The sequence below is a fragment of the Lepus europaeus genome, chromosome 16, assembly GCF_033115175.1.
Source record: "Lepus europaeus isolate LE1 chromosome 16, mLepTim1.pri, whole genome shotgun sequence".
NCBI lineage: Eukaryota > Metazoa > Chordata > Mammalia > Lagomorpha > Leporidae > Lepus > Lepus europaeus.
This window is the reverse complement of record NC_084842.1, coordinates 54,406,246-54,429,677: the sequence shown is the minus strand read 5'-3', so window position 1 is coordinate 54,429,677 and position 23,432 is coordinate 54,406,246. Positions and strand designations below refer to the sequence as shown.

The window sequence follows — 23,432 nt, the reverse complement described above, 5'->3', positions numbered from 1 at the left end:
AGCTTTTGGTCAGCTATCTTAGACAAAGATAGGCTGTTATTGCTGGTTCCTGTCTATTAAGGATGTGGAACAGAAAGGGGCTCTTCACAGACAATGTCCAGGAGAGAGTCCTTTCACAGAGTATCCTCTGATGCTGTGTCTGGCCATTCTCTGCCACAGATGTTATCGTCCTGAATCAGAGACATCTCATAGTTTTGACAATCTAGCTAGAGCTGGGTCCTTAGATCTATGGTTCTATCTTGTGTTTAAGAGTGAATTATTTGGGAAGAAGCAACAGTCTGCCATAATTTGACAAATTATCAGGAATAAGCAGAAGTCACTAGTATTTTCTATTAATTGATTCTTTGAGCATTCATCAACTATTCCCTAAGCAATGACAATGCTCAGAGTAATTCTAGGTGCTGAGGAAGAAATGACAAGAAGGCACTAAATTCCTACTTAGTGAGCATTTGGCCTGGTAATACAATCATCAGGACTTTGTACATCACTGTACATGGGTTCAATTCCCAGTTCTGGTTCATAGTTGCAGCTTTCTCCTGTGGTAGAAGTTTAGAGGCAGTAGGAATGGATCAAGTGATTTAGTCCCTGTCACCCACATGTGAAAGTTGCACTGAGTTCCTAGCTCCCTACTTGGTGCAAACCAGTCCTAGAAGTTACAGGAATTTAGAGGTGAACCAGGAGATCTATGTCTCTGCCTCTAAAATAAGAACATAAATAGTCCCCAGCCTCTTGATAATTACACTTTTATTGTGTAAAATAAAATAATTAAGAAAATTATTTCCAGGGGCCACAGCATGTAAAGCTGCCACCTACAGTGCTGGTATTCCACATGGTCGCTGGTTCAAGACCTGGCTACTTCATTTCTGATCCACCTCTTGCTATGGCCTGGGAAAGCAGTTAAAGATGGCTCAAGTGCTAGGGTCCCTGCACCCATGTAGAAGACCTGTTAGAAGCTACTGGCTCCTGGCTTCAGATCAGCGCAGCCCTGGCTGTTGCGGCCACTGGGGAGTGAAACGTCAGATGGAAGACTTTTCTCTCTCTGCCTATCTCTCTGTAACTCTGCCTTTCAAATAAATAAATAAATCTTTAAAATAATTATTTCCAAGCCAAAAAAAAAAAAAATACATCCTTGTCAAACTAACTGCTTTGTCAGACTTAATTTAATGTAAACATAGTTATGTGATATGGAATTTCAAGGAAAGCAGAAGTTTGGCTGAGTCCAGTATTTTCTCTGATATCTTATGTTCTTTCAGATGTAGACAGGACAAAATTAGTAAGTCACATTTAACTGTGGAATTAATGTTCAGTAAAGGGAATTGACCCACTCTCACTCTGCCTTCTCTGTCTCTCTTCCTCCCTGTCTTCTTTCTTTCTTCATAAAATCTGAATGTTTAGGCTACGTGGATATGTTAGTGTGTTCTAACTGCCAAACTAAAGTACCACAGATTGGGTGCTTACACACAAATCTTTATTTTCTCACAATTCTGGGAGCTGACTATCTGAGAGCAAAGTATGCACAAGGTTGGCTTCTTCTGGGGACTCTCTCTGTAGCTTGTGGATGTCTGCTATCTTCTGATGTTTCCACATGGGTCTCCCTCTGTGTGTCTGTGTCCAAATCTCTTATAAAAATATTGGTCATATAGGATTGGGACCCAAAACACTTCATTGAACCCTAATTACCTCCCTCAAAACCCTGTATCCAAATATAGCCACATTCTGAGACATTAGGGGTTAAGACTTCAACACATGAATTCTGAGTTGCCACAATTCAGTCCATAACAATAAGAATTACATAACAATTAAATGTTTATTAGTGTTAACAATAACAATTGTTCCTAATATTCTCTGTGATTAAGTAGGAAAAAACAATAGGTGGGTACTTAAGAATGTTCATGAAAAATGTGAAATTGGTGAAATTGGTGCGAAATCCATGAATGTATTTTTCATGATTTTCATTTTCTCTGAATTTGTGAGGTCCCCTCATACATAATTTCCATATACATGGAGCTGATTTTCCATGTGACTAGACATGACAGTTAGCTTCAAATTAAAAAAAATGAAGAGACAGATTTTATATATATACAAATATATATATAGAGAGAGAGACAGACAGACATAGAGCTCCCCAAATGCCCACTAAAACAGTCTGACTATTCTGTTTTGTGATTTCATATGAATTTTAAGATTTTTTGGTTCTAATTCTGTAAAGAATATCACTGGTATTTTGACAGGGATTGCAGTGAATCTGTTGATTTCTTCAGGTACCATAGACATTTTAATGGTATTGATTCTTCTTTTTTTTTTTTTTTTTTTTTTTTTTTTTTTTTTTTTTTTTGACAGGCAGAGTGGATAGTGAGAGAGAGAGACAGAGAGAAAGGTCTTCCTTTTGCCGTTGGTTCACCCTCCAATGGCCGCTGCGGCCGGCGCATCTCGCTGATCCTTTTTTATCATTGATAATTTCTTTCAACAAAGTTTAAAATTCTCATTCTACAATGAGATCTTTCAATCTTTGGTTAAATTTATTCCTAAATATATGATTTTGTATGTGTGGCTATTGTGAATGGGATCTTTCTTGATTTCTCTTTCAGTAAATTCATCATCAGCATATTAAAAAAGCTACTATTGGGCCTGCACTGTGGCACAGGAGGTTAATCCTCTGCCTTAGGTGCCAGCATCCCTTATGGGTGCCAATTCTAGTCCTGGATGCTCCTTTTCTGATCCAGCTCTCTGCTGATGGCCTGGGAAGGCAGTAGAAGATGGCCCAAGTCCTTGGGCCCCTGTACCCATGTGGGAGACCCAGAAGAAGCTCCTGGCTTCTGGCTTTGGATCAGCTCAGCTCCAGCCATCGTTGCCATTTGGGGAGTGAACCAGCAGATGGAAGACCTTTCTCTCTGTCTCTCCCTTTCACCATCTGTAACTCTGTCAAATAAATAAAATATTTTTTTTAAAAAAGCTACTTTTTATGTTTATATTATAACCTGCAACTTTCCCGACTCGGTTTATCAATTCTAGCAGAATTTTGGTGGAGTGTTTTGGTTTTTTCCATGCAAAACATCATGTCATCTTCAAACACAGATAATCTAGATTCCTCTTTTCCAATTTCGGCATACTTTATTTCTTTCTCCTCTGTAATTGCTCTTGATAAAACTTGCCATACTGTAGTGAATGAGTGGTGAAAGCAGACATCCTTGTCTTGTTCCAAATCTGAGGAGAAATGCTTTCAGCTTTTCTCCATTCAACATGTATTGACTATTGGTTTCTGATATATAGCCTTTATAATGTTCTATACCTAATTTGTGGAGAGTCCTTATCTTGAAAGGGTATTGAATCCTATCAAATGCTTTCTCTGCATCTGTTGTAATGACCATACAGTTTTTGTTCTTCATTTTGTTGATGTGCTTTATTACGTTTATTGATTTGGAAATGTTGAACCACCCTTTCATTCCTATGACAAATCCCACTTGATCGTGATGTATGATCTTTTGATATAGTTTTGGGTTTGATTTGCTTGTATTTTGTTAAGAATCTTTGCACCTTCATTAAGGATATAGGTTTTAGTTTTATTTTTTGTGTCATATCTTCACTCAGTTTCAATAGCTAAGTGATACTGGATTCACAAAAAGGAGTTTGGCAGCTATTCATCCTGTTCAATATTTTGGAATACTTTCAAAATTACTGAAGTTACTTCCTCTTTGAATGTTTTGTAGAATTCGGTAGTAAAGGCTGGCATTGTGGCTCATTAGGCTAATCCTCCTCCTGCGGCACCGTCACCCTGGGTTCTAGTCCTGGTTGTGGCGCTGGTTCTGTCTCAGTTGCTCCTCTTCCAGTCCAGCTCTCTGCTGTGGCCAGGGAGTACAGTGGAGGATGGCCCAGGTCCTTGGGCCCTGCACCCGCATGGGAGACCAGGAAGAAGCACCTGGCTCCTGGCTTCAGATCAGCGCAATGCGCCGGCCGCAGCACGCCTGCCACAGTGGCCACTGGAAGGTGAACCAACGGTAAAGAAAGACCTTTCTCTCTGTCTCTCTCTCTCACTGTCCACTTTGCCTGTCAAAAAATTCTGAAAAAAAAAAAAAGAAAGAAAGAAAAACAAGAACAAACCTCCACTGCACTCCCAGGCCACAGCAGAGAGCTGGACTGGAAGAGGGGCAACCAGGACAGAATCCAGCACCCTGACTGCGACTAGAACCCAGTGAGCTGGCACCACAGGCGGAAGATTAGCCCATTGAGCCGCGGTGCCGGCCTTGTTCTTGTTATTTCTAAGTCTGCGAGGTGCATCATTACATCTTTGAGATATTCCTTTTTTAATGTAGCCATTTAATGCTATAAAATTTTGCTTTTTCTGTGTCTCACAAGCTTTGATATGTTGTGTTTTCATTTTCAATTATTTCAAAACAGTTTTTGATTTGCTTTTCAATTTCTTCAATGATTCATTGATCATGTATTTATGAGTGTTCTATTCTTCTTGTTGTTGTTTCTAGTTTTATTCCTCTGTAGTCTGAGAAGATATATGGTACGATTTCAGTCTTTTTAAATTTACTGATACTTGATTTGTGGCCTAATATGTAGTCTATCCTAGAAAATGTTCCATGTGCAAAGGAGAGAATGTGTATTTTGTAGCTATTGTGTGAAATGTTTGGTAAATGTCTGTTAGGTCCATTTGCTTGATAGTATCTTTCCACTCTGATATATCTTCATTGATTTTCTGTCTGGAAGATCTGTTCATTGATGAGACCAGGGTGTTGAAATCACCCACTATTATTGTATTGGAGTCTATCTCTCCCTTTAGGTCTTATAGTATTTGCTGTATATACCTGGGTGGACTTCTGTTGGGTGCATATATATTTATAATTATTATGTCTTCTTGATGAATTGAAACTTTTATTAAAATATAATACCCTTCTTTATCTCTCTTTACAGCTTTTGATTTAAAGCCTTCTTTACCTGATACCAGAATCGCTGCTCCAGCTCATTTTTGTTTTCCATTTGTCTGTTATACCTTTTGAAGCCCTTCACTTTCAGTCTGGATATCTGTGTTTGTCAAGTTAATTTCTTGTAGGCAGCAAATAGTGGGGGTCTTATTTTTTTATCCCATCAGCCAACCTAAATCTTCAGGCTGGAGTGTTTAATCCATTTACATTAAAGGTCAGTATTGATAGATAAAAATTTAAGACCTGTCATTTTGTTGATTTGATACTGATTCAACCTCTTCTGTTAGTTCATGTGTTTAGCATGATGTGTCTTGTGTTTTCATGATGCTTACTTCTAATACAGGACACCCTTCAGAATTTCTTGAAGGCCCATTGGTGGTGGTGAATTCTCTCAGTTTTTGCTTATCTGGAAAACACCCTTGCATCCTGCAACTGTGAGAGTTTTGAGACATTACCCACAGCTATGTTCATGCACTCTACATGAGACAAGGGGATTCACCTTAGCTTCTGGAGGCTAACAAAAGATGCAACCCACAAAAAAATCTGTACCCATCCTGGGAGATCTGGAAATGAACTCACTATAATCTCAAACACCAGAACTGGTGTTCTAAATTTCGCAATGTCACTGGAATTTACCCTGTAGACATAGGGAAGAACCTACCTGCATCCCACTTCTCTGGACTCATACTCTCCTGTATAGATTTGTAGTCACCCTGTAGGACTGGAGCAGAATTCAGTTCATGTCCCCTAGTCCAAGGAGACTAGCCACCGTACCAGCTGGACACTCTTAATAGGACCTGAGGAAGGAACTATCTGCATCACACAGTCTTACAGCCACAGAATTCGTCTCGTAAGCCCCATCATCATTGGGATTTGCTAGTAGACAATGGGACAGTCACTATTGTCTCCCTCAGCACCAAGAATAAGGTCCTGGCTATCACAATTACTAGAGAGACTGACACCAAACTCTCTGTGGACCAGAGATACACACCCAAGGAAACCCTTATTTATTTCAAAGCCATACTTCTATCCTACTGGATCATTTACAGACACAACTGATATTCATTAAGACATAAGAAATCAGAGACTACACTCCTATGTACACCTAAAACCAGAGGCAAAACAATAAGCAAGTGATACTCTGCATTCCAGCTAAACCATAAACTCTTTTCCAATAAAACCCGCTCCATAAAGAAAGGATGATTATATCACATGTACACATGTCAACATAGGGACACAGGAGACAAGAAGAAGCAAGGTAGCATGACACCTTCAAAAGAGCACAATAATCTTCCCAAACTAGATTCTGAACTGAAAGAATCTATGAAATGACAGATACAGAATGCAAATAAATGACTATAAGGAAACTCAATGAGATGAAAGAAAATGCAGATAGACAGCCTAAGGAAATGAGGAAATCCATGAGTGACATGAATGAAAATATTACTAAGGAGATATAAGTCATTAAGAAGAACTAAATCAAAATTTTGGAGATAAAATCTTCAATCAATGAAATAAAAATTACAATTGAAGAGTTGTAAAAGCAGAATAGACCAAGTGGAGGAAAGAATTTCTGACCTTGAGAACAAGACTTTTGAAATAACCCAATCATACAAAAATAAAGCAAAAGAATTAAAAGGAATAAAAATGCCTATGCAAAATATGGATTACCACTAAATGACTAAATATTCACTTTTTTTATTACAGGCATAATCTGTAATTAAGATAAAACAAATGCAGGTCCTCATCTAACATAGGAAACCAAGAGCCATTCAGTAATCACAGAAATGTTGGACAATTTTTTTTTATTTATTATAGGCATAATCTGTAATTAAGATAAAACAAATGCAGGTCCTCATCTAACATAGGAAATAAATATTCATTTTATAGGTATTCCTGAAGTAGAATGTAAGGAAACAGGTGTTGAGAACCTGTTAAATGAAATAAGAGTTGAAAATGTCCCGGGTCTTCAAAGAAACATGGACATCCAGATATAGGAAGTGCAAAAAAATGCAGGCAAAATCAACAACAACAACCAAAAAATCTTATCCAAAGCATGCTTCTTTAAATTGTCAAAAGCTAGGATAAGAAGAGTATCCTAAAGACAATAACAGAAAAGCATCAGGTTACACATAAAGAAAAACCAATTAGATTAACATCAGAATCCTTAGCAGAAACCCTAGAGCAAAGAGTTGGATGATCTATTCAAGGTATTAAAAGAAAAAAAAAATTTCCAACAGAAATATTATATGTAAAAAACTTTTTAAACCAATGGCAACAACACAATCTAAGTGATAAATACAAACAACAGCCTTAGCAACAGGCATAATTGCTGGCATCTTGCTCCTAAACCACTAACTTAAAAGAAAGAAGAATGAGTCATTTCTGGAGGCCATATAATGCTCTTCAACCCTAGAAACTACATTATGTGAGATTTGGGTTGCTCTTGATTCACTCATTGAACTGAGTATGTATTGAAAGCACTATTGCTGTGGTTGAAATTTTAATAAGGGAAGAAGGTGAACAAACAGATAAATGTAGTGGATCCTCCCGACTGCCTCATGAAAATCTTCTAATAATTTTCTAATTTACATAGACTAGAGAGCTAAAAGCTTTATCTCCATCATGAGCACTAAAAAAATCTAAAATTTAAAATAACAAGATACCGATTTCACCTTTTATGTAACATTTTTTTAAAGATTTGTTTTATTTATTTGAAAGAGAGTAAGAGAGAGGTAGAGCCAGAGAGAGAAAGAGACTTTTTCCATCTGTTGGTTCACTCCCCAACAGTCTGCAACAGCCAGAGCTGAGCTGATTCAAAGCCAGGAGCCAGGATCTCCTTCTAGGCCTCCCAGGCAGGCAGAGGAGCCCAAAGACTTGGGCCATCTTCTACTGCTTTCCCAGGGCATAGAAGAGAGCTGGATCAGAAGTGGCGCAGCCAGAACTTGAACCAGTGCCCACATGGGAGTGGGGCTGCAGGCTGGGGCTTCAACCCACTGCACCACAGTATCAGCCCCATTATACAACAATTATAAAACAGTTTTGCCAAGTGTTGGAATAGAAGTGATAGATAATAGAATTTCCATGCACTGCTGCTAGGAGGGTAGATTGGTGCACTCATTTGTAAAGGAATCTGACAGTATTGTCAAATGACAGATAAGCCTACTCAGAGGCCCCACAATTTTCCTCCTAGAATTATATGAGTTTTGAATGAGTATTTAAAAGACTTCTCACTCACGACTACCGTAGACTTGGCCACAATCATGTTGAAGGTATCTTGCATATGATCAGTGAGGCAGTTAGGTAAAATAAGTACCAGGAAATCAAATGCACCAATAAGAATTAAATGATTAGGGTACATGATGGATGAAGAAATCTTAAAAATAAAGTCCTTAATTACAGAGAAAACATAAGGTTAAATTTAAAATATAAGATGAAAAGCATACATATTTTCAGCACATTTAATTATTCACATTAAATGCAATAGAGTGGCTACCTATCTAATATGATATGGTGAAGATTAAATGTTAAGTTTTAAAATAATAAAAAGCTCTTAGGCACTGCAGTTAAGTTACAGTTTGAGATGCCCTGGGTGCAAACCCCAAGTCTGCTTCCAATTCAGCTTCCTGCTAATGTGCAACCTGGGAGGCAGCAAGTGATGGCTCAAGTACTTGGGTGCCTGCCACCAGCCAGGCTGCTAGAAGCAATACACTCTCCCTCCCTTTCAAAACCATTTTAAAATTATTAAGAATATTTCCCTTAAAAATACTAAGTTTCCATAGACGTATGATGATAATGTGTCATGAGATTTTTTTTTTTTTTTTTTTTTTTGCTGCTTGATTTTTAGAACTATACTTTCTGGACACTTCTGTGGCCTGGGTTCTTTAATGTGACTCAGATTCCATAACCAGATGACCTTGTGAATGGGGCATAAAGAGGTACAGGAAGTGTGCAGATGATCTTATTGTGACTGGCATGAATCATGGCATAGGTGGTATGGTTAGCTCCTGTAGCTACATGGCAGGTATCTTATCCTGAACTTCTCAGGATAAGAAAAGCCCCTCAGATTCTTACCAGGCAGCACCTCCCTTGCCAGTCGTATTCTGTAATGTTCTTGGGAATCATTCCTGGAAGCCCAGCCTTCCCATCCAGTATATGAGCAATGTAGTACACATAATAAATTTTTCCACAGTTTGCTAATGGCCTTGTCTAAATACTGATGGAGTTTGTGTCTTCAAAAGGCTTCCATAGCCTAGGCAGCTCAAGTCAAGAGTCTCGGGTGGTCATTGACATCAAACATAAGAGTGTTATTGTTAAATTAACAACATGAGTCACTGTGCACTAACTCCCCATGCAGGACCTCTGTCCTCTATGAGTTGAGTTAAATGTGATACTTGTTCCCAAACGGTTTTATTGTGTGTGTGTCTGTGTGTGCAAATTGTTGAAATCTTTAATTAGTATAGAATTGGTCTTCTGTGTACAAAGTTAATTGAAAATGAGTCTTGGCTGGCGCCGCGGCTCACTAGGCTAATCCTCCGCCTTGCGGCGCCGGCACACCGGGTTCTAGTCCCGGTCGGGGCACCGATCCTGTCCCGGTTGCCCCTCTTCCAGGCCAGCTCTCTGCTGTGGCCAGGGAGTGCAGTGGAGGATGGCCCAAGTCCTTGGGCCCTGCACCCCATGGGAGACCAGGATAAGCACCTGGCTCCTGCCATCGGATCAGCGCGGTGCGCCGGTCGCAGCGCGCTACCGCGGCGGCCATTGGAGGGCGAACCAACGGCAAAAGGAAGACCTTTCTCTCTGTCTCTCTCTCTCACTGTCCACTCTGCCTGTCAAAAAATAAAAAAAAAATTTTTTTAAAAAATCAAAAAAAAAAAAAAGAAAAGAAAATGAGTCTTAATGGAGAATGGGACTAGGAAGGGGAGAGGGAGAAGGGGTCGGAGTGTGGGTGGGAGGGTTGGTATAGTGAAAAGAATAACTATATTCCTAAAGTTGTACATATGACCTTTGTATTCCTTAAAAAAATTAAAAAATAAATATAGTCAATTAAGAGAATCAAAAATTTTAATTTTGCAGATTAAATTAGTTGAAGGTATCTGTACCTAAAACCTATGAAAAATAAAGGGCATTTAATAAATCTTTTCCCAGACACTTTACAAGCTAGAGTTTGAAACTACTATTGTAGTTTGCTAGTGCTGTCATAACAAAGTACCACAAACTCAATGGCTTTAACAATTCAAGTTTATTATGTGACAGTTCTGAAGGCTGAAGTGCAAGTTCAAGGTGGCAGAAGGGTTTGATTCCTCCTGAGATCCATGAGGGAAATCTGTTCAATGCTTCCTCCTACCTTCTGTTGTTTTGCTGGCAATTTCTGGCATTCCTTGCCTTGTAAAACATGCCTTTCTAACTGTCATCATTTCTCACGAGGCTCCCCCCATGTACATGTACGTCTATATTTCCCTGCATCCAAATGTCCCCAGTAGTATGAGGACACTAGTCATATTAGATCAGAGCCCTCCCTAATGCCCTGACTTTACTTCTATTGCCTCAATAAGGGCACTTGTGCAAATAATGTCACTCTTTGAAATACAGGGGTGGTGGAAGTGGCTGGTTAGGGCTTCAACACATATGCTGGGAGAATCAAATTCAACCCCTAACATGCTGCATATGATTTAGCAAAAATTATAGCCTATATTCCCTAGATTCGGTGATTATATTAAAATGGTGAAGTAAATCTTTTTTCTTTTTAGGTTAACCAAATACTGGGTATTACTGAGTTTCACAGTACGAATGCTAAGTACCAAATTATAATGATGATAAATATGGCTTGATAGCGGCAACTATAAAACAGACAGCTGGAGAGAACTAAGTTTATTCTGCAATCTAAACATGCTAATACAGAAAGTAAAAACTGAAATATCACAAGAATCCTTGCATGCTTTAGAAACACATTTGTACAACAGAAGAAAATTGAACAATTATACCAAACTACAGCCACTTAGTGCTGGGCTTACTAATGTACTTCTGGTTCTGTTCACCATCAAAATTAACAATTACTAACAAGGCTCTTATCTTCTACTATACAGAAAATATAGAGCTTTTTACCACTATCTCTGAAGCATGCTAAGGCAACTCATCACAAGTCCACTGACTTCTGAAAGGAATACTTCATTACTCTTTCCAATCCTAAATTAATCTTCAATATAGAATACTTATCAAAGGTAACCAAGAAAACTCTTCACTTTGATTTGATACTAGGATTTATGCATGAGGAACAGGCAGCATCTATAAGAAATATGGCAAAATCTGGATTTTTGAATTGATTTTTACATTTATGTATATGGTAAAATACTCAGAAAAGGAGTCAGATGTAGTATAGAAACCAGAAAGATTATCACTTTCAAAGGACTGTGTTTTGGGGTGGGTGTTTGGGGTAGCAGTTAAGTCACTGCTTGAGACTCCTGGTTCAAGACCTGGCTATTCCACTTCTAATCCAGCTTCCTGACAATGCATATCCTGAGAGTAAGCAGATGATGGCTCAAGTACTCCAAATGGAGGCACAGATTGAGTTCCAGGTTGTAGGCTTCACTCTGGCCCAGCCCTGAGTATTGCGGGTATCTGGAGGAGTGAATAAACAAATAAATTCTCTCTCCTTCTCTTTCTCTCTCTCTCTCTCTCTCTCTCTCCCTTCAAATAAAATGAGCAGGCAATTTTCAATAGATTAATAATAAGCAGGCAATTTGTGCAACAGATTAATAATAATAGTGTCCCATTTCCTTATATAAACTGGTAATATAAACCAGTTCAGAAGAAAAATGTTTTTAAGTGCTGCTCCTATCTATAGAGTCAAATTGACATCCTCCCAAAACACACTTGTGTGTGTGTATATATACTGAACCATATCCACATCCACACTCACACTCATACAGTCATGCCTAGACTCTTTTGGCTTTAAGTTAGTAAGAAATAAACGTGGTCTTTGGCCACAAGCACAGTCCTCTCACAGGATTGCAATATGTGCATTTCACATGTACTCCATGTGCCATTCACCTAACATGTGCTATCTAAAGTCAAACAGTACACACAACCTTGCAGATTTGTATGTACTGGCCCTGGTCCTGAAAAGGAGGGAATATGTTCACTACTGTCTACGACTATACCTTCAGCATCTCACAGACTGGCTGGTCTGTATCATTGGTTAAAAAATGCATGAAAAAGTTTAAATGGACTAAATAAATATGATGCAGTACCTTAAAATTATCTAACTCGGATTTCTCTCAGTTTGGTCATTTTTATATATGCTGAATTTTAAAAAAATTATTACATGATATAGTTCATGAAAAATGGCATCTTCAATAAATGTTTTATTAACAGCAATATACTAAACACATCCTTTGCAAGAAACGACAGTCTGACACACTAAAAGAAGAAATTATCTGCTTAATTAGGCACGTATTACATGATACAAATTACTTACAACATTCCATAGAGGTAAATGGAAAAAGATCACTTTCTGCCATTTTTCACATAAAGAATTCAAGTGATAAAAAGGAAAGTAGCAAAAAACAACTAAAACTATGCAATGATGAAGGTTAAGACTACAGTAGTACAAGGATCTCAATTATCATATCCCTCTTTATTTTGTTATAAATTTGAACCAACATTAGGAAGACTCATTCCCTAAATCCTCTCATATATACATATATATATATATGTATATATATAATGACACCTATAATTTGTAATCACTATGCCTGCTTCCTGTCATCACTCACTATAAAGTTGCCACTGTGGCAACTTTTCTTATCAAAAGCAGAAGTTGGAATTATATGCATGAATCTTTATCCTCCACCTGCAAAGAGACATGCTAGACTGTGCCTCCACCAAAGAGGTTAGAAAATTGGAGAATTACCTCTGAATGGCTGCCAGCCTCAGATATCTTTGCTTTAAAAAAGTTATATTCACAACATGCCAGGGCCATTTCAATGGAGTCTGATTGAGTTGACAGCTAACAGTTTCCCTAAAATTGTGAAGATATGTTTTTGAATGCAAAATCTAGGCAAAATTTTGGCCAAATGCCCAAATTCTCGGTGATGCTGAGCCCACCTGGCTCTGTAACAATTAGTCCTCTTACATAAAACTGCTTAAATTCAAAGTTAAAAGCTTTCATCAGAAATATAAAGAAAGAATATGATTAAGAGGTGATTTGACTAAATACATTCTATGGCTTGAGACAATTTCCATGGAACACTAGTATTCTTGTTCATTGTGTCAAAATCAGCCTCTGACCATCACTTGACCTGGAAGAGTGCATTCTTTCCCCTTAGCAATGAAGAACCAACTAGAGTAAACTTCATTTAATATTATCTTTTAATTTGTTTTATACTTAACAGATCAGTAATTTTAAAAAGAAAAATACTCAAAAAAGCAAGGCCTTTTGAGGGTGGTTTGGAATGAGTATAGCTTTCAATCTCTTCAAAAAGAAAAAAGAGAGGAAATCTGGTATTGGGAATTAATAACGTAGAGAAATTGAACTGATTATATATTTTGAAGCCATTAAATTAATAAATGACAACTACACTGAGCATTTGTAAGTTGTGCCTGATAGAATTCTAAGTGGTTTGTATGGATTACTTCATTGAATCCTCATAACAAACCTATTAAATGAACACTCTGTCTCCCCACCACCACCACCACTTTCCCTTCAGGAAAAAGATTTAATTATTTTCCCATGATCTTAAAGCTAGAGCCAGAATTTTCCAAGAATTGACTAACAATGTATTGGATCATTCAAAATGTTCAAGCTTTGCTTCAATGAAGTGGAAGCCAAGAGATTTTGGCATTGTCTCTTCTTAAACACAGTAGTATTCTCCCGAGTCTATTTTGAACCAGATATTAGAAAAGACATCAGGCTGGCACCGCAGCTCAATAGGCTAATCCTCCGCCTACGGCACTGGCACACCGGGTTCTAGTCCCAGCCGGGATGCCGGATTCTGTCCCGGTTGCCCCTCTTCCAGGCCAGCTCTCTGCTATGGCCCGGGAGTGCAGTGGAGGATGGCCCAAGTACTTGGGCCCTGCACCCGCATGGGAGACCAGAGGAAGCACCTGGCTACTGGCTTTGGATCAGCGCGATGTGCTGGCCACAATGCGTGGCAGCCATTGAAGGGTGAACCAACGGCAAAAGGAAGACCTTTCTCTCTCTCTCTCTCTCACTGTCCACTCTGCCTGCCCCCCCCCCCAAAAAAAAACACATCTGATGCAAAATGATGAATCTTATTCTCAAGGTTTTTGTTACTGCAACTGGTGAAAGAAATGGAAATAATACACATGGCTGGTTACCTCATTCTACCTCATTCACAATTCTGATGACAAGAAGTCAGCACTGTATTTATTTAGTATATCACTTTGTTATACTTGGTATATTTTTCCTATGTAAGTAGAGTATAACAAAAAGTTGGCTACAAAATGGTAAAAATAACATACTAAGTTAAATGTTGAGCACTCACTGACCCAACCTTAGCTAATGAACAAGCATAGAATTAATAAGCATTCCAGAAAGTATCTTGAAACTGTGTGATATTATCGCCAGGAAAGTTGGTTTATTTTCATTGACTACCTTAACACAAGGTTCAAGAATATAGGTAAACCTGATATTTTAACACTGATCATGAAACAGTATTACCTGTTAAGCATATTTTAATACATCATTTGAAAACTGAGTACAGATTACAACAAATAATTAACTAGACGGTCGCCTTTGCAAATACTTGTCCATATAGCTAGATACTTCCAGAACTTCATTTATACAATAAGACCAGATCATATCTAGAGGCAGCAGTCATTCTGCTTCTAAGATTTTTTAGTTTGTTTTTAATTTTTAGATTAATGTGAAATAATTGCATCTTTTTATGGAATACAGTGCCATTGCTCAACACATAAGCATAGCAGAAACTAATAATACCAGTCAACTAGCCTTTCCATTTCCTTGTCTTTTCTTTGTGTTTGGAGTCTATTAGCACCTTCTTCTAGTTCCTAATATAGAATATAATACTTTACTGTGAATTTTAGTCAACACACTGTTCTGTGGAACACCAGAACCAGTTACTTGCACTCAAATGGGTTTTAGTACCTGTCATCCAAATTACCCCTTCCACTCATGCTTTCCAGGCTCTGGTAATCACTATTTTAAATTTATACCTACTAATTTCCATATATGAAAGAGAAAATACGGGTTTTTGGCTTATTTCATTTTAATATAATGACCTTTGGTTCCACCTACTTTACGGCAAATGTTAGGATTTCAATTTTTGTAACTAAATAATACTTCTTTGTGTATATACATCACATTTTCTTTATCTATTCATCTATTACTAGATGGTTAGGCTGATTCCATAACTTGGCTATTACAAATAGTCCTGTGGTGAATATGGGAGTACAGGAATCTCTTTCATATGCAGCTTTTATTTCCTTCGGATATATACTAAGAAGTGGAACAGCTAGGTGCAATGGTAGATTGAGTTTTAGCTTTTTTGAGAAACCTCCATAAACTTGTTTATAAAGGTATTATTAATGTGCATTCCCACCAATAGTGTATTAGGGTTCACTTTTCTCCACATCTTTGCCAGCATCTGTTATGTCTTTTTAACAATGGCCACTTTAATTGGAGTGAGATGATACCGCACTGTAGCTTTGATTTGCATTTTCCTGATTGCTAATGGGTCAAGTATTCAGGCCCTAATACCCATGTTGAAGACTGGAATGGAGTTCCAGGCAATTGGCATCTGTCTGGCCCAGCCCTGGCTGTTGCAGCCACTTGGAAAATGAACTAGCAGATGAAAGATACCTCTCCTCTGCCCTTTTAAGCAGAGCAAAATAAAAAAAAAATTAAATATTTTTAAATTAATGTTAAAAAGGAGGTAAGTACTCAACATGGTAGTTGTGGGTAGGCTGGGGCACTGAGATTTGTTCAAAATCTTTCATACATTATACAAATCAAGTCAGAGAAGATTCAATCCCTTACACCTTCTATTCGTCTAATAACTGAAATGTAAAGAAATACGAGAATGTGTCTGTGTCCATGTTTACAATTCTAACTACATTTAAATATAAAGAACATCATAACATTATTTTAACCTGCCCCATACTTTAGTTAATAGTTTACTTAATTTCAATCTTTATGGTGCTTTTGTAGCAACTTACATAATTACCTCTGCCCCCCGCTATTATAGTAAGTAAATCCCCTTTAACATATAACACTATTACTTAAAGCTTACTATGATAACCTTAAACACAAGGTCTTTGTCTTATCTATACTTTTACATCTTGCCTGTGCCATAGCCTGTTAATTTCCCAGTAACTGCACTTTAAGTGAGGTGCAACTAAGTCTCAAACTCAATAGCTATCTTAATATAACCTCCAATATTTTTAGTTCATTCTTTAGTTCACGCTTGCATTCAGCAAATACATATTAAATTCTTAATGTAGCATTAGCCATTATATTGGGCACTGAGAATATAAAAGGAAGATTCACACCAAATTCTCAGAGAAACACAAAGCTAGTGCAGAAAATCAACATGGAAACAAATAATTACATATTGTAAGACATGCAGTGTGATACCTACACCTAGTGTACTATGAAAAGACCCAGAAGGACAGAGACTGAATGTAGGATTTCCCAGCAAGGGTTCACTCAGTATTACCTGCCTCTGATATGAGGGTGTATACTAAATAGCCAATGGGTGACAAAATAAACTTACGAATGACAGTAACTCAGAACAGAATACTTCGTCAATGTTTATTTTTGGAAAATGCAAATAGAACTAAGTTTGTAATAATAAACTAACTAGGAACTTGAACGTTTAACAGGAGCAATGAAAAGCACACGGAGGAGAGGCACAAGACATCTATATATTCAACCTAATAACTAGAGATTCTCCATCACACTAACAATCTCAGGGTAGTTAACTCACCTGTTGGAGTGACTCTGAAAGCCATTCAACCTCTAGGTAGGGCCTTACAAAACCTCTGCTATTGTAGCTTCTCACTATCAAAAGAATGCACTTGAATAGCGAAGCCACCTTCTGCATTAGAGTTCAAATACCCTTAAGTTTGTTCTAGTGAAAGAAAGACCATATTTTTTAATAAGTGGTTAATAAAATTATTTTCCATAAAATATTGCTCAGTGCTAAAAAAAATTTTAAGATAGAATATGCCATACAGTTTCAAAGATAAGCATTGGGTGGTTGTTTGGTGCAGCAGTTAGGCCAAATCTCAGAGCTCCCATGTCCTACATACAAGTGCCTGGGTTCCAGGACTGGCTTTACACTCCATTCCAGAGTCCTGTTAATGGGCACCCTGAGGAGGTAGCAGGGGACACATGCAGTTGGATCCTTGCCACCCATATGGGAGGCCAGACTTGAGTTCCTAACTCCTGACTTTAGTCTGGTTCAGCCCTAGCTGTTGTGGGCATTAGGAGAGTGAACTAGTAGATGGGATATCTCTCTACAAACTATCAATCTCCTGCTCTCTCTCTGCTTTTCAAATAAATACAATAAAATATTTTTTAATTTCTTAAAAGTATGCATCTGAACAATATGACTTTTAAAATGTTTCTTAGAAAGCCCTTGATAGAAAGGCTTGCTTAAAATACAGCTCAATAGCTGTATTTTAAATATTATTTAAGCATTAAATATGTTTTCAACTCAACTAGTGTTCTTCAGCCCAACACAGTGAAATAAATCAGAATGAATCTGAAACAGTAGATACAAAATGCCATTAATACAAATTAGATTTTACAGTGCAGCTCAATAATAGTATTAATTCCTGGGTTTGGCACTGTCATATATCACAACAACAACAAAAAAGAATATACCAAACTTACTATTAAGTATAACCTAGAGAAATGTATACTTTCATAGACACATGGAGTTCAAAACTTGAAGTATTGCAAGAGAAGAACAGTAAATCAGTGCTACCTTTCCTGTAAACTCTCTGATTTTCAGCAATAAAGGAAATGCATGTTAGTTCTAACTATGGGAAATCTACATATTACGTATCAAATATGTTAACTATCTATTGTCTATGCAAAACTATACTAATACAAAACACCCTTTTGCCTTTGAGATAGTTAAAAACAGCCATAACTACACTTCCCATATGTTTCCAAAAACACAGGGAGCACAATAAATCACTCTGCTTTCCCTAAGAAAGGACAATCCATCTTCAGTATTTGAAGAGTACTATGAAATTTAACAATGCAAGTACAAGAGGATTTCAAATATTCTGTGAAAAACGCATTGTAAGTGAGTAATATTTAATCTATCAGATAAACCCCCTTGGTCTCCTGTCGGGGTTCCTAGGCTCTCCTGAGTCCAGCTTCCTGATAGGCATCCTGCGAAGCAACAGGTGATGGTTGGATGGATTGGGACCCTGGGCTCCTCGTGTGGGACACCTGGATTGATCTCCCAACTCCTGGCTTCAGTCTGTACCAGCTCTGGTCATTGAGGACATCTGGGAAGTGAACTGACAGATTGGAAATCTCTGTATCTTTCTGTCTCTGCCTCTGAAATGTGTGTGTGTGTGTGTGTGTAAAAATAGCAAATGCATATTATGAAAATATAATGCATAGATTTCAAAGTTTTTTTGCAAAGTATCTTTAAAGTCCATTTTCCACTAGTTTTTGAAGCACTCTGTGGATATTGTAGTGTACTAAAAAGCCTTGATTAATAATTAGTTCAGAGTGGCAGTACTTAAATGTGTCCATGTAGCCAAACAAAGGTGGTATAAATGTTTAATAGACTGGATATAACATTGAGTGTAAGAGCCCAAACATGGACACAAGCACTTAGGGAGATATGAATCCAGCTCAGTATTTATCAGAAAATGTTGCCAAAGTTTCAAGTCCTTGTAGAGAGTGCTAAAACACATCTTGGCCTTGAATCAGAAATGGCTTCTCATGGAGTCACTCCAAGAAAACTAACTGGAATATGACTGGCAAGCCTAAGTGAGTTAGCCTGAAGAATTCAAGTTCCAGGAAATAATTAAGTCATTTAGTTGTTTCAAACCTGTGAAAATTTAGTATACTATCATCTAATTGCAAAGTAACTTTCTAATTAACTTTACAATTAAATTACTATGCCTACTCTAAAAAATAAAATTTAATGTTCACAAGAACGATATGGTCCACAGCATATTACTTATAATGATAACAGCTTGTGCTTCTAAAGATTTTACTATGGGTTAGGCCTAGGTATAAGCACTTTACATGGATTCTCAAGTCCTACAAAATTGCTACTCTGATAAACCCCACTATTCGAGAAATAACTGAGACACAGAACAAGTCAGTAATTCAACCAAGATCACACATCTGGCAAATAGTAGCACCTGGGATCACTGAACCATTTGCCTTAAACTATTTTCCATTTTCCCTTTCTACAGCAGAAATTCAGAGGCGGTAGGGAAAATTAAAATTGGTGTTCAGGTGTATAAACTACAATTCCATAATTTTTAGAATAGTAGCAAACTACAAAATTCACAAATAACCTGAATTTTTTTAAAAAGTTAAAATAAGACTTATAACACTAGATAAATACAATAAATATGTATTGAGAGAACTGTGTCAAAGGGAGAAATAAAAGGTATGAAGGCTCTTTTCTGTATCTAAAAAATAAGTAGTTAAACAAGGTGATCTAGTAAGTTTGCTTTTGTGATTATCACTAAAAATCTTTTTTAAAAGGGACTGTACTCTGTATTATTTTAACTGAGTAGGATGGATGTACAGAAATTTTACAAGATATTTTCATTCACCAAACAGTAAAAGGAATCCCACTAAAACTAACTTGTGAAAATGCAAATGTACAAAATATAAATATATATATATTAGTAGACAAGATGAATTTTATGTCCATAATTTAAAATGATAATTACATTTGATTGATCCATGACTGGATTTACCCTTTTAAGGTAACAATATTTCATTACCTTACTTCCAAATTAGGATAATCAATGTGGTTGTGGAGTCTCCCTTAGAATTATGGGACTACCATGAGCGAATCTCAGAGCTCATTAGAAATGTGAGTACTCTGCAAGTGGTTATTAACAATCTGAATATTTTATTTAATACTTCATTAGGTCCAGAAGTGAAACAGATCCGGAATTCAAGCATCTCTCAAATTACCTTTTTTGTTAAAATAGCTTAGATTCCGATCTCAGTAGAGCATCTTAGAGGCATGTTTTGCTTAAGTAGAGACTAAATGTACTATCTTTTCATCACTTAAGTAATAAACATTCTCAAGTCTACAACTTTCTTGTGGAAAAAAGAAGACCAAAACTTGAAGATTTTTGAACTTTCAGAAACTTAACTCCACAGAACACTGATTCTTAAATCTTCTCTGACAAGTCACCAGCTAGCAAGTCAAAAGTTTATTTCAATGCATCTTCTGAGGTGACTGGATACATATCTGTTGAAATTATACATATGATTAAAAGTTGTCAATAAAAGTCTTGTTGATAGAGAATAAAATGTACAGAATACTAAGAGTAAATTACTTAATGCCTACTAAAGAGATATTAATTTTATATGAACTATAAAATACTAGCTTCCCTTGAGTAGCTTTTCTGACTACCAAACATCTTACTGTGTAACAAGTAACACTTTGATAAAAATCTTTCTTTAGTGGGCACTTCATTTGGTTCTCTGTTGAGCTGCTTTCTAGGTGGGATCCAGCTCTATTTTAAAAGATAATGTAACACTAATAACCGGTGGGCTGTGTTTCCTCACCCTACCTCCACGAATACCAGGATATACAAACACTTCCACCTTCCAATCAAACTTGCACCTGTGTCAGGAGAGGTCTCTTCCACTTCTCTAACCAAAATAACGTTCAATCCGCAAATAGTGGGTGCATTTCTAAAACACATAGTCTGTTTCCATTATAGCCCTTCAATGCTGGGCTCCATTACACTACAGGTAAATTTTAAAGCTACTTGTTTTCGTGCCAAAGGAAAAACGCTTGCCAAATCATGTTCCTGCCAGCATCCCAGCTGGCTCATCATTTAGCCAAGTTGCTCTCTGGTCGTTGTCCTCGGCCCTGCACAGACGTCACTAGATATTGTGCTCAGCGCACCTCCCAGCCCAGGGCACAGCTGAGGTGTCCGATGGAGTCCTTGACCTCCACAGGGCTCCTCCCGACGCGCACTAAGAAGAGCATCCTGCCAAATACTTTCGCAGATCCTCTGTCTCAGAGGCACAATCACTGCATTTATTCACCTTGGAAAAGTGTATTCCAACCCCCTTTGGCACTCAGGTATGCGGAAAGGACTGCGCGCGCGAACACACACACACACACACACACACACACCCTTTCCTAATCTCCAACCCTGACGGTAACGCTCAGACATTCTAACTCCAGTTCCTTCCAAACTCCCCTGCCAAAACCCTGGGCGATTGTGCTGCAAGTGGTAAGTGGCGCAGGGAAAATGTGTTTTCCCATCAGTGCGTGGAGACCTTTCTCCACCAGGCGCCCCAAGAGAGCGCACCGGCAGCACTTTCCCCCATGGCTTCGGAAACCACGCATCACCGGACGCTCCGGCGCCGGACCTGAACCGCTGCCAAGCAATCCTGGCCGCGCGCGCCGGTGCCTCGAAGCCACCCTGCCCTCTGGAGGGACGCCGCGAACAGACACGCAAGTTGACCTACAGGAGCCCCGGGGAGGACGACGCCCGCGCCCAGCCCCGTGCGCCCTTCTCCCTTCCGCTCGTCCTGGGCAGTAGAGAGCCCCGGACGGAGCAAGAGGTCAGTCAATCCCGACGGAGCGGGACTGCGTGCAGCCGCGTTTCATCGCGTTGCGCGCACTGCACGAGGGAGCGCTGCCCGCAGAAATTGGGTAAGGATCTCCCGCCCAGGACACCCCTGCTGGTCTGCTGCTAGGCCAGAACGCGCGGCAGGTGCGCGAGGGGCGGGGCAGAGCCGGACAATGCGGAAGCCGCGGACTTACGGAAGAAGATGTACTCGGTGTAGCTGCTCCAGATCTTGTCGTCGCGGTACTGGTTGACGAAGGCGGCCGTGCCCGACGAGTTACACGCCACCATGTGGAAGCCGGCCTCCGACAGGCGGTCGAACGCCTGCTCCAGGTAGGTGAACTTGAGGTAGAAGCGGGACGTGTACTTCTCGGGCTGCCGATCCGGGTCGCGGCTCTCGTTGAGCGTGTCCCCGAAGACCTCCTTGGCCAGCGCGATGCGCCCGCACACCATGATGCGCGCCACTCGCCGGAACTTGGCGTCCGCCTGGTTGTCGCGCACCGTAGTGTAGGAGCCGCGGTAGCCCAGCGTGAGGAAGCCGGAGCGCTTGTCCAGCGCGCCGCCGCCGCCGCCGTGCGCTCCGGGGCCCGAGGGCGCGGCGGCCGCCGCCCCACGGAGCAGCAGCGCGTCGGTGCTGCCCTGCGAAACGTTGTCCTCTAGGTCGCTCTGGCAGCCTTCGTCGTTGAGCGAGTTCTGCTTGGTGACCTTGGGCGACAGCAGCTTGACCAGGTCGGTGAGCTGGAAGTACTCGGCCTCGCGCAGGAGCCGCTCTTTCTCGGGGAAGTGCTCGGGCAGCGCCAGCTGCTTGTCCCGCAGGTAGTCCAGCACGTACCTGAAGAGGAAGCCGTCTCGGTCGATGAAGAAGCGCGCGCGGCTGTCCCTGGGCAGCTCGCCCCGGCGCCGGGCGCCGCCCCGGGGACTCGAGGGCGAGAACATGCTGGCCAGAATGCTGTCCGGGACGCTGAGCAGCGTCGAGTGCTTGGTCACATAGACCTGGCCCCCCACGTTCAGCTCCACCACCTCGGGGAAGGGCGAGGGCGCGCAGGGCCCCGGGGCAGCGGCGGCCGCCGGAGCGCCAGGCGAGCTGGATGAGGAGACCATCTCGCTAATGGGCAGGATGGTGCTGCCGCCGCTGCCCGTGTCCTTCAGAGCCATGGTCCCCCCTCGCCGCCGGCCAGGTGACCCGAGAGAGCAGCACTTTCTGGTTCCCGGAGCCCGCGCCCCTCGGCGTGCGCCCGGCTGCGCCCTCCGGCCGGGGCAGCCCGGCTCAGAGCTCAGGGCAGCGGCGGCGTCGGCGGCGCCCGAGCTCCATCGGGGGAGCGACGCGCGGAAGTGGAGCTGGGCGGCGCGGCGCGGCGGCGGCTGTGGTAGCGGCGGCGGCGGAGGCGCGCGCAGGAGCGGCTGCGCCTCCGGGGCGCCGACGGGGAAGTGTGCGAGCGACTTGTGAGAGGCTCCGGGGCCGCAGCTCGGCTCTCGGCGGGGGAGGGCGGGAGGAGGGGCTGCGCGAGGAAAACTCGCCGCCCTGGCAGCTGGCGAGCGCGCCGCGAGCCGGGAGGGCGGACGGTGGCGCTCACTACTCCTCGCAGCCCGGGAGGCGGGCTGTGACGTCAAGCCCCGGCCTGGGACCCGGGCCACGCTGTCATTTAAAGCGATAGGCTCGGGCGGTGGGCTGCGCGCTCCGACGCTAGGGGGCGGGCCGGGGGCTGATGC

At 40.5% G+C, this 23,432-nt stretch overlaps 1 protein-coding gene across 1 annotated transcript in view; it reads right to left on the bottom strand.

The window, feature by feature from the left end:
• KCTD8 (potassium channel tetramerization domain containing 8) overlaps positions 1 to 22,877 on the bottom strand; it is a 305,352-nt gene extending 282,475 nt beyond the window's left edge. The window contains exon 1 of the mRNA XM_062213508.1: positions 21,920 to 22,877. Within this exon, the coding sequence (XP_062069492.1) occupies positions 21,920 to 22,877 (958 nt within the window). The remainder of the gene's footprint in view (positions 1 to 21,919) is intronic.
• Between the last annotated feature and the right edge of the window lie 555 nt (positions 22,878 to 23,432).